The following is a 14,116-nucleotide window of genomic DNA, read 5'->3' as shown; positions in this document are numbered from 1 at the left end:
CAACAGCTTGGATATCTTCAGGGCCCCTGACCTGGACATTGCCAGACCGCTGACATCAATTAGTTACTTGTGACCAGCTTGGTGGCTGTGGACACCAGGCACAGGATGACCTGTGTTTCCTCAGGGTGTTAGGGATTGGGTGCTGCCACTGTAACAACCGCAGGAAGGGCCATGTGGGTCATGGTCGCCTGCCAGCACTGTCTCAGACTGCATAAGAAGGCTTTGGCATTAAGGGTGACGGTAGTCTTGGGCAGGTCATGGTCAAACCCAGCTGTCCTTGATCTCCATCTCTTCCCTCAGAGGAGGACCTTGGCAGAGCTGGGGGAACTGGAACCCTAGCTCTATCTGTGCAAGAAGGTTTCTGCAGTGGGCTGGTCCTGGAATCCTGAGGTCACATGGCCTTCTTCCATTTCCTGAGAAGTCAGTTCTGGGTAGATGCTTGAAACTGGCTTTCAGTGATCCCCAGTGATCCTGGATCTCTGTTCCCCCAGGGTCCAGGCCAAAATGTTCAAAGTAAACTGGGGAGGGGGATGCTTCCTGTTGAAAACCTTGGGCCCGGGAGGCCCCACATACCTCAATCCTGTCATGGGCCCTCCCTGTTCTCATCCAAGCACTGGGTCCCTCCAAAGCCATGTAAATGTATGTAAAGTTTGTACAAAGCCTTTTTTTTTTTTTTTTTTTAACTGAAGACTGTCATTAAACAATCATTTTCTACTTGCTTGTCTGGGGTCTCTCTGTGAGTGTAAGGCAGGGGTGAAGGAAAGAGCTGGGCCAGGCAGGTGGGAGGACTGGCTTGGGATCAACTCTGTCCTGGAAGCTAGCACCAAAGTTTACAACTACCCGATCCCCCCTCCACTGCCTCTGGTCCTTGGGGCTGGGTGCAGGACTTATGTTCCATTCTATCTTGTCTCATTGGATACCTGTAGAGTCTTCATCACTGGTTCCCTGCTTCCCCATCTGGGGATCATCCTCCACTAAGTGGTAGTCATTTTATGATTGTGCCACAACCTATCCCCTTTCCTAAAGTACTCTCCCCCACTACTCTCAGGACACAGAACAAAACTCAGGGTTACTGAGGCACACCCTTCCTAACTGAATCACATAAAATTGTCAGCATGGGCCATTTTTGACCTACTGCATTGTTCCACCCAGCAGATTGCTTTGATACTTTTCACTAGAGTCAGTTCCCACTCCCAGCTGTTAGCACACAGGGCAGAGCTGTCTAATTTCACTCAGCACAGCATGGCTGAGCTTGTAGGCAGAGAGCACAAAGCTAAAGACCGAATAGAGAAGGTTTTTCTCCAACACCCATGTGATGCATCAGCCAAACTAAAATCGTCTGGGTCCTAGAATTCTGCCAAGCCCTGGAAGAGCCTTTTGCCCATCCCAACCCCCAACCAGTTTTGTCATTCTGCCCACTCCCACAGCTGCAGGAACAGATGTGAGCCCAGAACTGAGATATCTATTCTTAGGCGGACTTTATCTACTTAGCTTCGCTGTGGTTTTTTTTTCGGGTGGGGAAACTGAGGCACAGATGACTCTGATCTGCCTTCACTTTGTTTCCTCTTCCACTGTTCTGGTCTCAGCTGTGAGATGGTGGCTTGGAAAAGCCACCACCTCGCATACTACTTCATTGCGTGTTTTCCATGGTACCTCGACTTAGTAGGCAGCCTTGGAAGAAAAATGGGGTCGTGGTTCCTTTAAGGGACACTTGGAGGCGCGCCCCGGTCTTTTGTTGGGTGACGGCGGCGCGCGCGTCAGCGTCAACGCCCGCGCAAGCGCACTGAGGGCGGCCTGGTCGTCGGCGGCGGCAGCAGCTACACAGGCCGGCGGTAGCGCGAGCACCTGATCTGGCTCGCCTTTGCCTCCCGGCCCCGGCTCCCCTCGGCTCCACGTGCCCCGACGCTGCCTCAGTCCTACCACCCCCTCATAGCCCGGCCTCGGCCGCCTGCCTCTACCGCCGCAATGATGATGATGGCGTTGAGCAAGACCTTCGGGCAGAAACCCGTCAAGTTCCAGCTGGAGGACGACGGCGAGTTCTACATGATCGGCTCTGAGGTAGCCCGCGGCGCGTCCTCGCCCTTCCCGGCCCCGTCCCCACGGGAGCCTCGGGGCGGGTGCGCGCCGGGAAAGCGCGTCTCCATTCATCGCAGCGGGAGCGCGCGTACCGCGCTAACCGGGCTCGGCCTCGTGGGGGCGTGGCCTGGAAGGCCCGCCCCGCGCACCTCCATATCTGTGTTTATTTCTCTGCTTCACCAAGATCTGTCAATTGGTCGCGGTTGCACCCCGCCCTGGGCCTAGGGCTTCCCGAGGGGCCGCTGGTTCCACGATGAGTTCGTACAACTCCAGCTAGCCGCAGAGAAACGGAATATTTAGGTTAGCCCCTGGGGCGCTCAGGGGTAAATTAGCATTTCACATTCTCTCTGCCCCCTTTGCTACTTCTGTGATCCTGAAATTGCCGGTTGGAAACTTGGGACTTGGCGGAGGGGGGGTGGGGGTGGGGGAGGGGGTGGAGGTGGGTGGGAGGGGAGTTACTTCCAGTTGTGTTCGTTGCCTTTGAGCTGGGCAGGGGGTGTTTTGACCTTTGTTTGCCAGTGAGGAAGCAGGTTGGGGGGAGATAAAGCTTGCTTTTTGGTGGATAAAGCTCCCCTCTCCCAGCTAGATCTATCAGCAATTCAGAAGCGGTTAACTTTGGAGATCTTGAACTGACTTTGAATTATTACCAGGGAAAGGTCCTAAAGATTTTAACCCTTAACTAGAAGTGGCAGCACTTTGTTGAATCAGTGGATGGCTGACAATGGTTCTTAAGAGGGAGTTTGTACTAAGTATATTATGTTTTCTCAGGTAGCTGCAGATTAACTCATTTTGGTCTAAAGGCAGTCACTAGCCAGGGTAAATTCGTTTTTTTGAATTGTGGGCATGCAAATAGTTTGTACACATACCAACCAGTAAAGTCTCACTCATGTAACAAGGTAAGTGCCAAATCCTGGGCATCTAAAGCAGTTACAAAACACCAAGGTAGCTTCTCCATATAGCAATTTTCAGTATCATACACCAACATTCCATTCCTCTTTTTACAATTTGTGTGTGTGTGTGTGTGTTTTGTCATGGTTGAATATAGCGTGAATGACTTAAACCTCATGTGATCTGAGGCTTTCAGGGCACCCTGTGATTCCTGATTTATCTTACTTGTATTAAGTTATAAGACCAGTAGCATTAGAGCTTTAGTGTTTTACTTTTCACCAATTTATAAAACATAGAGGGTAGGGTGCAATCAGTTTTTCACATTATCACATAAATGTTTGTTCATAGATAGCTGTGCTGGGGAAATAGAATCAGTGCTTGTCCATCTGCCTTTGCTCACATTGATTCTCATCAGTCAGTTGGAACAAAAGGCAGTTGAGTTTCAGTATGTGGTGTTAAGTAGATTCTTTAAAAATAACTTTACCTGACCTAATGAATAGGGAAAGTTGTCAGTTTGGCCTTGATGCTGAGTGAGCGATACTTTTGAAAAGTTTTCACTTATTAGGTGTGTTACAGGGCAGGGAGAGGGACCAAATCTGTTACAAGGCAGGGAAAGAGGCACTCCAGATCCCCCAAACCTGCCTGCTCTAAATAGGTTCTGCTATCCACCACATCAACATAAAACATGAGATTTTAATGGGAAGGAACTTTAATACAATTAGAAAATAATACAGGAAAGGCAAAGAATATAGTTTCTAAATCAAGCACCCAAAGTTACCTGTCCCTTCATGGGTAAAAGTCCACCCAAGCAGGATTGGCCCAGAGCAAGGCCCCAAAACCTGCCACGGGTCTAAAGCATCTTCCAGTGGGGACCCACAGAAAAGGATCAGAAATAACCAGACAAGTCTCAGAGGAAAAGAGCAAAATCAAAAGCAAGACAAAAACTGCCATTGTCACTTCCCCACTGGTCTCTCACCCACATCTGTTTTAACCAGACCATGACCAAAAGGCAAGCGCTTTTTCTTCACGTGTCTCTCAGCTCCATGTGCCTCCTCCAGGTCTCCTTCTGGCCTGCTTCCTTTCTTCCTCATTTCCTCTGCAGCTTCTTCTCCTCCCTGCTCAGCTCCATCCTCCTTTTGGGTGGGGCAGGAAACCTGGAACCTCCCCCTTTCCTGGGGAATCACCGTATTACAGGTGGAGCAAATTGAAGGAAGCATATAGCCAGGTGGGAGGAATATCAGGAGGTCTGCATCCAGTCCTGCATTGTCTCTATGTTACTTTTCTCATGTGCATAAGAGATTTTTAGACTCCATCGTCTCTCTGAGTTCATCCGTATGACACATTCTAGACTCTAAAAAGCTAACTGCAAAGCCCTATTAAATGAGAACAATTATCCTGAGACCCAGTCTGTAGTGACTGAGGTGGGAGAGGGTGGTTTGCTATTCGAGACTGGCTTAAGAATTGTCAGATCTTAGGAGATCTGGGAAGGGTTCACAGTTGAATTCTGTCAGTTGATATGCAGTTGTCCCAGGGACAGCATTGAGGAGATGGCCCCTTCTCCTTGGAAAACAGGCACAGTATTTAGAGAGGGAGGCTGGTTATAGGAACACACCCAGCACCTCCATACCACACGTGTGGGGGTGTCTGATAGTTGCAATCTGTGTGTCACTGTTCTGCCATCTGTAGGTAGCTTTGCTCACCAAGCCAGAGTCTTAGATTCTACACCTTCCTTTTAATTTTGGGAAACTGGGTCCAGAGAGGGCAAAGACTGGTTCAGGGAAAACCCAGGAAGTTGAGCCCTGGTCTCCTAAGTTCTGAAGGGGTCTTGGAGAAGGGTCCAGGAGTCCTGGAGCCCTTCTCTACTCATGAAGTAGTAATGGGGAGGCATTATCGTCAGCCTCTTAGAAATCTAATGGAAACTACTCTTGGATGTTAACAACACTAGAGCCAAATAATGCAGAGAGGTCTGTGCTGTGTGGTGCATAAATGCCTTGCTGTGGCCGCTCTTCTCATATTGTTCAGCAACTTGGATTGTCCATCGTATAACTCTTTGATGCATGAAAAATGGAGAAACATACTTTTTAACAAATACACTGTGCTGGGTAGGTAAATAGGAAAAATAATAGAAGCAATCCTTTGTGAGCTAAAGTTTAAGGTTGCTGAGTATTTAACAGATGCGTAAAGAGATCTAAAAGAGAAGTGATTCCCTATCACAGAGCCAGACTCTGGAGGCCATTCCACTAGTTGTCCCCTGGAATTTGACTCAAAAATGTGACCGTTTTTGAAAGGTCAGTGAGACAGCGGGATTGCCTTAGAAAAACTTTAGCACTACATGTCTTTTCATTAAGGAAGTCATACTTTGAGTATTTGGTACAAACAAAAGCTATTTTTTGGCGCAGTAATGATTTATGTAGCTGTCTGGTAATTGCTGATAAGTGCTTTTTAAACTCTTTGGAAAATTCCTTTGGTATTCCTGGTTGAGGTTTTGTTACTAAACAAAGCAACAGGGGCCATGGGGGAAATTACCCTGCATCTGTCTAAAATTAAAAGACCTTTTTGGTGTTTATTACCTCGTAAAAATATCAAAGTCATGTTCTTAAGATAAAAGAAAGTCAAAGAGGCCTTAAATTTCTGGAAAGTGCCAGAGATCCTTAGGTCCAGAGTCAATCCCCACGAGCTTCTCAGTGAACTCTTGGGGTCCTGCTTCACGTGTGTCTAGTCAGGCCTTGTAGAAACTTGGTCTTATCATCAGGATGCAGATGTTATTACCCACGCCTAGAGGGGCAGATGTGGGCCAGATGTGCACTGCTGTTGAACCCTTGATGTCAGCAGAATGTGATTTTATGGAGACCCATTTGTTATTTGATCCACTGGAACCTCTGCACCAGGACCCTTCCCTTCACCTAGAGACATGACCCTCATAATGAGCCTTCTTGCTTTACTCATAGGTGGGAAACTACCTCCGTATGTTCCGAGGTTCTCTGTACAAGAGATACCCCTCACTCTGGAGGCGACTAGCCACTGTGGAGGAGAGGAAGAAAATAGTTGCATCGTCACATGGTAAAAAAACAAAACCTAACACTAAGGGTGCGTCTTCACGAGGGTTTGTAAACCTGTTTCAAAACCACTCGCTTATGTCATGAAGATAAAACGTTTTCACTCCAGAGTGTCTTCAGCAGCCCTGACCTTAGTGTGGAAAACAGCATCATAGGGGCAAGGTTGCCCCCAGCCCACCCTATGGCTCAAGTGGCCTTTGGGGGTCCTCTGTCAGTAGGGCCAGAGGGCATGAAGGGGGCGGGGCAGGGACAGTGGCGGGTGCTATGAAGACATGGTGGTCTCAAAACGTTTTAGGAATGCTGTGATGCTCTGCCATCTGCCGTGGGTGTGTTGCCATAGTCACCCTCCATGCAACCCTAGTGGCGGGTGGTGACCCCAGCTCCCACTCCCCTCTGGGGCTTTCACTGCTTGGTTACCATAGATATCCATCCCATAGCACTTCATTCTGGCTGCCAGTGTGCTAGAGTTCATGTGCATGTCCCCTCTCCTTGTGTCTGAGGTATACCTGGGGCTTGCTCTGTGAGTTCCCCAACGTTAGAAACACTAGTGTGCTTCGGCTGTGGCAGCTCTGTGTAGGGCGAGAGGATGCTTTTCACGCTTTCTCAGGGCTCTGTTGGCAGAGTCTTAGCGGATACTTGGATTTGGATGCAGTGTAACATTTGGCAGGAACAAAGCTTCTTCCCACTTACCGGTGGCGCCTTGTAGAGAGCTGCCCCAGGCCTGGGCGAAGACCCATTGTGAAGCACTGTACATGTGTGTGCGCACTTGTGTGCTCTCTGCAGTCCTTTCTGTTTGATTGTGTCTTTAGGTGTTGCTGTGGTCTTGTCATTGTGGGAAAAGTAGTGGTTCTTTTAATGCAGGAGCCGGAGCTTTTTATCCGCTGCTATAACATTTTAACTCACTTGCTTAAAAAAGTCTTTTTATCCTCCCTCTGCCTCCCCTGTGGAGCACCAGTCACTAACGCAGTGAGTTTCTAGCTTTGCTTTCCTCTCTGCAAGCCTTAACTGAGCCATGGTGACTCCTCGTGCTTTGGAGAAACCTTCCCCATAACCGATTTGTTTCTCTAGGAGAAGCCAGGCTGGACGCGCAGACAGGTAGCAGCTCTTGACCAAGGTTCGCTAGAAGAGCTATGGGTTGAGTTGCCTCGAATCTGTCTTGCTTCCCAGAAAGCTTGTGTTGACTGGCCCAGGCCAGGAATTCAAGTTCGGTGTTTTGGTGTGCAGCAGCTCTTTCCAACTCTCTGGGCTCTTGTTTTAAAAGAAAAGTATCTCATCTTTCATTCCATCTCTTCACTTTGCTTTGTAATCATGGATTGCAGTGGGTGTCAGACCTCTTCCCACTGGTGCTATTACTCTGGAGCCTTCCTTGTCCCCTGAAAAGCCCTGTGGGCCCATGCTGCACTGTGGCTGCTGCTCCCCTATGCATCTACTCTGCGCCTGGAGCCAGTGTCCCTGGGACAAATTAGTCCATGTCAGTCCTAAGCAAGTGTTTATCCAGTAGGACCTCTAAATCAAGTGCTCAGCCCAGACTGCCTTTTGGAAGAGGCCAGCATTCAGCAGTAGTTAGGTTGACACCTGCTTTTCCCACCTCCCGCATGTGAGGACCTTGATGTGCTGCATCTGTTGGCTGCTGCTGTTGGCTGCCCTACCAGCAGGGTGACGACAGCAGTGTCTCTGGTTACAGATCATGGATACACAACCTTGGCTACCAGCGTCACTCTGTTAAAAGCTTCAGAAGTGGAAGAGATTCTGGATGGCAATGATGAGAAGTACAAGGCTGTGTCCATCAGCACGGAGCCCCCCACCTACCTCAGGTAATGCCCTTCTGGCCAGGGGATTTTTCTCATACTCCAGAAATGGTTAGGGTTACATTGTACTTACAAATCATCTTACCCAGGTTTCTAAGTTTCTTCTGATTCTTTGAAATTTCTTAGAAATATAAGCTAAGTCCTCGGTTTTGAAGAATCATTAGGAATGCTCTGAAAGTGGGACTCATCTGTCAGAAAATGTAGTGACCTAGAAAAACTCACAAAAGAAACACAAATAGATTTAGATGTATAAACCTTTACAAGAATATTGATAGTAACAAACAAGTATTTGGGAAGTTGCTAATGTTATATGAAGAGTCTATTCATTCAGATATGTAAGAAAAACTTGAATACCCCAATAAATAGGCAAAGGGTAGTCTGCACTAGAAGGACAAGGAGTACACAAACATAGGGAGCAATGTGTAATTGTAAACATCCAAAGTAAAAAAATAAGTACCTAGAGACAGAAAGCATGGATAACAGCATGATAGCGCTGGCTGTCTCATGTCTGCTGGGGGGCTTGGGCTTTTGTAAAGCATCCTGGTATTATTTTGCTCTTGTTGCTCTCTAGTCCTTAAATTTTACCCCAGGGAATTTGTCCCACAAAAATAATTTTAAATACCAACAACAATGGGCCTCCCTGGTGGTGCAAGGGGTTAAGACACAACCTGTGAAGCTAGCTGCAGCCACTGCAGCATGAGTTCTATCCCCAGCCAGGGAGCTACCCACATGGTGCAGCAGACCTCTCCTGACTCGCCCACTGCTCCCCTCAGCAGTGTATTTCAGTTAATCCGTCTGTTCTGTTCCCTACTCTGTCTCTGGTGAATCCTCTCACCCCCCACACCTCTGGCCTGTACCCAGTTCTTTTATGCATAAATAAATAAATCTTTAAAAAAATAAAATAAAATACCAACAGCAAAAAAAACCTATTCGTGCAGAAGGTGTTCTTGGTAGCATTGTGAATAATAATGGAAACTATGGAACCACCTGAGCTCCCAGGCTTAGGGACAGAGAGAGTAAAGATGCAACCACCTCATGGACTAAGATGTAACTCGTAGCAGCTCAAAACCCGATTCACATGCATGAGATGTGCAGAATACCTACATTATACTTTTAGCGCTCTAGAAAACATGTGCACAAAACCCTGGGGTACTAGAGGGGGAAAGGCTTATTGTTCAGAGTGATGTGGTTATGGAAAATGATTTCTTCAAGATTTTCTTTCAAATTTGCTGTTAGATTGTTTTTATAATCTCCCAACCCCCAAAGTGGCATGCATCCAACCTGGCCAGTTGAATGTGTGCTCTGCAGATTCTTCATCTTCCCCCCTTCCCCCATGGCTAGACTTTCCCAGGGAAGTGGCGGGAGGAAATTATGTACATATGCATGGGTCTTTCAAGTCTGCACATGTCAGCAGGAACCTTTTATGGAGTGGTAAACACTTACTTGATGATAGTGTCATATGAGAAACAGCTGAGGGAATAGAATCTCATTACTGTGGAGGTCAGAACTATGGGGGTAGAGGACAAGTTCCAGGGAAGCCACTTTGATGGGCTCCATGCTCAGAAAGCACCTTCTGACTGCCCGGTCAGCCCCATAGGGGGACTGGTCCCTCTGCTCCCCATCACTGAACAGATTGCACAGAGGACTGGAGGGGTCCAAACCTCTCAGGCCAAACCTCCTTGCAGTGGATGGAAGGTTGAATTAAGTGGCTCAACTTTTCAGATTCTGTATGGCTGTGTCTTCACACTTACGGTGTCTGAGACATGACTTGTGTTTTCTACTTGAGACGGCTACCAGGCAGAAGGGTGACAAAGCAGCCCAGACCTGGAAATGAGAGAGATTGCTACTAGATAGGGTTGGACTTTTGGGATGAGGGGTGACCTCAGTACAGACTTCAGGAGGAGAGCCCATCAGAAAAGAGTTGGTAGTCTGAACCAGAGGTTCCCAAATACAGGTCCAGCCACTTTGGTAATGCCTGTGGAAATTGAGATGAATCCATATTCTTGGACGCTCCCCAAAGAGGAGTCACTTGAAGGAAGGGAGGGAAGGGACTTGTCACTTGAAGGGACTCAGGAATTTTCTGCTTGAGAGTCTGTTCTTTAAGTAAATCTGCAGCTAGAATTAGAAACCATCAGCTTAGAAAAGCTTTGTTGGGGACCTGGGTCTTGCTGCTCCAGCAGGTTCTGTCCACTGTTGTTCCTGGTGTATATAAAGTAAAGGTTGGTCATAAAACCTCTGCCCTCCAGCATACTGTGAAGAGAAGAAGGGCTGCCAGCCATGCCTCTGACCCTCCTCAGGGGGACTTAAGTGGTATCAAGTAGTGTCACCATGTTTTCTGAACTGTGGCAAAAGTTATTAAGGGAGACTTGGTACAGGTTCGGGGATATAATGATAAGTCCTGCACACCTTCAGTAGGGAGGATGCCCACAGATGATAAAGGGGCACAAAGAACAGAGTGGGAACTGGAGCCCTCTGATCTGTCAGATCCAGTGTTAGAGCCTCAGTGTTAAGCAGCTTTTGGTATTTTGCTAGTAGTGAAAGCACCTTGTAATTCAGAGTGAACAGTGAGTCCTTTGTGGGACATCGGTTACTTAAGTTACTTTGAGTATCATTTTCTAGAAAGTTTTTACCAGTATATCTTTCTACCTCTACTGGTCTGTGGAAAGCTGGAGGCTAAAGCATTGCTCAGTAGTCTCAAATTGGCCCACACATTTAAAATAACAGTCTAATCCTGTCTCTCCCTAATCTAAATGCCTGGAAGCTCTTAGCCTCCTGCCAAGTGTGGTCTGTTTCCCAGGGAGAGTGCTAGCTCTGTGTCTGCCTTACGTCTCCAGCACTAGTTGATACCACAAGCTACCCATGCCTCCTCTTGCTGTCTCCTGTGATCCTTCTACAATGCCACCCCCTTCCCTCTATCCCTTGAGCCCCAACTCAGTGTTTAAAGCTTCTTCTCCTTCCTTGCAGAAGGGATAGTGCTTCTCTGGAGCCATACCTGTCACTTACTGTCTTACCTTATGGTTCATACACTGGGTTGCAGGCTGCTTTGCCACATCTGGACAACTTCTGCATGCTTTCCCTAGCTCAAGTGCCTCTAATTGGTTACCAGCAGGAGCCTGGGGAATAGGCCCTTGCAGAGTCTAGGGTACAGTGAGTCCTCAAAGGTACTAGGAGCCTGGCAGGAACACATGGACATCTAGTGAGCATGATGCTTCGTGGGCTGCACTGGGCTCCTAAACTGAATATGGGGGGGGGGGGATTTCCCATGTCTCGACAGGGAACAGAAAGCCAAGAGGAACAGTCAATGGGTGCCCACCCTGCCCAACAGTTCCCACCATCTGGATGCTGTGCCTTGCTCCACGACCATCAACAGGAACCGCATGGGTCGGGACAAGAAGAGGACCTTCCCTCTCTGGTGAGCATGCCTCATCCTCTCCCTGCTTCCACCTTAGTACTCCAACAGTTTAACTTTCTTCCTACTGAGAAAAACACTCTGCTTTGAGCTTCTGTTCCCCTAAATGTGCCTCTTTCATGACACTTTTCCCTTTATGTCCACTTGTTTCAGCCCCTCTCACTCTGCTTGCTTTAGATTTACGGCACTCTTTTCCCCAGTGCTTCATGTGAGGTTCCTGGTGGCACATTCCTCAGACCTTTTCTCTCTCACTTTCAAATGCAGATGATTCCTGCTGTGTTAGCAGTGGCTCAAGTCACCACAAACTGGGTGCCTTAAAACAACACAAGTTTATTCTCACAGTTCTAGAGGCCAAGAGATCCCTTGGGCCAAAGGCAAGGTATTAGCCAGGCCACACTCCCTCCTGTGGCTCTGGGGGTATTCCTTTCCTGCCTCTTCCAGCTTCTCGTGGCTGCCAGCATTCCCTTGCTTGTGGCCATCTCACTCCAGTCTCCGCCTCTGAGGTCACACTGTCTTTTCCTTTGTGTATATGAAATCTCCCTCTGTCTCTTATAAGGACGCTTTTGATATAATTTAGGGCCCACTGGATAATTTCTCAAAATCCTTAACTTATCACCTCTGTGAAGTCCCCTTTTGAGCTGGTGGTCATTGCAAGTAACTATCATAGGTTCTAGGGATTAGGATGTAGATAGTTTTGGGGAGGGGGCATTTTTTTAAGCTCCCGTTCTGTTTATCTCTGTAAACTGGCCTCCCCAATAAATGGCATCCTCCAGTATCTATTCATGTTTTCTGGAGCATTTGTGTTGGCATGTGTGTGGTTTCTTTCCTTCTTTTTGTGTCATCTTTTCCCCAAGCTCTCTGAGAGCAGTTCTCAGTCTCCATATTCTCTGCAGATGCCCTTAAGTTTCCTCTGCTTTTCAACACCCTCCTCACTCACCCCCCTCTTCACCTCTCTCTGGTGTCTTCCTCTTTAACTTCTGAAACTACACACATGACCATGCAACTGCCTTGCTCAGAGTCCTCTGAGACTCCCTCAGGGTGGAGGTGGATTCCTGAGAACTGTCAGCTCAGTAGCTTCCCATTGTCCCTGGTCTGCCCCCCATCATCAGATCTGCCTTTAGTGCGTTGGCTGCTCCCTCAGCAGCTCCTCAGTTCTCCTACCTTTCCCACAGCTTTCTGGGAAAGTCCTCCTTTGAGGTTGAAATCTCCCTCCCTTCAGAGGTTTGCAGTGGTGCAGAGAGGGAGGCCCCAGGTGTGGGGGTCCCATGGTGCTCCCTTTTGAATTTGCTGCCATTTCACTTCCAGCTTTGATGACCACGACCCAGCTGTGATCCACGAGAATGCATCTCAGCCTGAGGTGCTGGTCCCTATCCGGTTGGACATGGAAATTGATGGGCAGAAGCTGCGGGACGCCTTTACCTGGAACATGAATGGTACATGGGCCAGCAACTCCTACATCCTGGGCTCTCAACATGACATTGAGAGCACCGTGGTATAGATTTGGAATATGTCGACTCTGGGTTTTATTCTCTTTTTGCCACTGTTTCCCGTGGGTTAGCATAGGAAACAGAGCCTTGGTTTCCTTCCTTCTCCTGAGCACAGGTGGTTCAGAGGCCTGGATCTAGGTTGCCAGTCCACAGAGCTTGATGATGATCTTGATGTATTAGTTCCCTGGCTCTGTGTACCTTTGCTGCAGCCTTGTCTAACTCCCTGCTGTTCTTTGTAGGCACTGTACCTGCACACATCTGTTGTCCCCTTAGCTGGGAGGCCTTCCCTTTCCCCTTCCATTCTTCCCTTCCCTAAACTCACTCTTTTAAGTCTCAAGTCAGATGCATGTGCTTTCCACTCTTTTTCTTTTTTTTAAGATTTATTTATTTTTTTTAAAGATTTATTTATTTATTTATACAAGCACTGGGTACAGTCAGAAGCGCGGGAGGGTGAGAGAATTCACCAAAGCCAGAGCAGGGAACAGGGCAGGCAGACTGACGAGGTACACTCTGAGGGGAGCAGCGGGTGGCAGGAGAGGTCTGCACGCCATGTGGGACCCTCACCCGGCGGCCGGGAATCGAACCGGCGCTGCAGAGCCTGCAGGCAGTTTTGTAACCCAGCGCTCAACTGCTGCGCCAACGGGGAGGCCCCTTAAGATTTATTTTTATACAAGAGCTGGGGTATAGGCCAGAGGCATGGGAGGGTGAGAAGATTCACCAGAGACAGAGTGGGGAGTAGAACAGGCAGACCACCGAAATACACTGCTGAGGGGAGCAGTGAGCGCGACAGGAGAGAGCAGTCTGCCACGCCATGAGGGAATCTCCCTGGCCGCTCGGGAATCGAACCCGTGCTGCAGAGGCTGCAGACAGCTTCACAGTGCTGCACTCAACCTTTGTGCCATGGAGGAGGCCCTCTTTCCACTCTTCCTAACTTCCAAAGTTGAAACATGAACCTGTTGGCTAATGTAGAAGGGAATGATAGGAGGAGCATTTAGAGTTCTTATCCCATTTGGGAGGAATTACACATTTTTATTATTTTTTTCTTGAATCTTAGACTTTTTACAAAATTGTTTTCAGACCAAAAAAACCCAGCAAACATCATTTTAAAATAAATGTTCAGAATCGGCAGAATCTTACTGTCCTAATAATAGTTTGTTTTACATTTTCTCTTCTAGTAACTTCCGTATGCACACATACATACATAGTTGGAGTTATAGTACAACTGTAATTTTGTTTTCCCTCACTTATCCTGGTTACTTTGGTCTTCTTAATTGGTGCAGAATTTTCTGTTGAGTTGAAGTACCTTAGTTTGCTAAATCTCTCCTGCTATTTTTAAACATTTCCATGGCAGATAACTATTTGCTTACAACATTTTTCTCCCAGAAGGGATTT

The 14,116-nt window shown here is 47.9% G+C and overlaps 1 protein-coding gene across 2 annotated transcripts in view; it reads left to right on the top strand.

Moving 5' to 3' along the window:
• Positions 1-1,965: 1,965 nt before the first annotated feature.
• SMARCB1 (SWI/SNF related BAF chromatin remodeling complex subunit B1) overlaps positions 1,966-14,116 on the top strand; it is a gene marked incomplete at its 5' end in the record, with an annotated part of 37,490 nt that continues 25,339 nt past the window's right edge. Inside the window, 5 exons of one of the 2 annotated variants that reach the window (XM_084245810.1) lie at positions 1,966-2,058; positions 5,913-6,024; positions 7,705-7,834; positions 11,103-11,240; positions 12,543-12,670. In XM_084245810.1, the coding sequence (XP_084101936.1) occupies positions 1,966-2,058; positions 5,913-6,024; positions 7,705-7,834; positions 11,103-11,240; positions 12,543-12,670 (601 nt within the window). Of the gene's footprint in view, positions 2,059-5,912; positions 6,052-7,704; positions 7,835-11,102; positions 11,241-12,542; positions 12,671-14,116 lie in introns of both variants that reach the window. The other variant, XM_084245809.1, reaches the window with a different exon arrangement.

Source organism: Talpa europaea (assembly GCF_964194135.1).
Source record: "Talpa europaea genome assembly, chromosome: 10".
NCBI lineage: Eukaryota > Metazoa > Chordata > Mammalia > Eulipotyphla > Talpidae > Talpa > Talpa europaea.
This window is presented reverse-complemented; position numbering and strand designations above follow the sequence as displayed.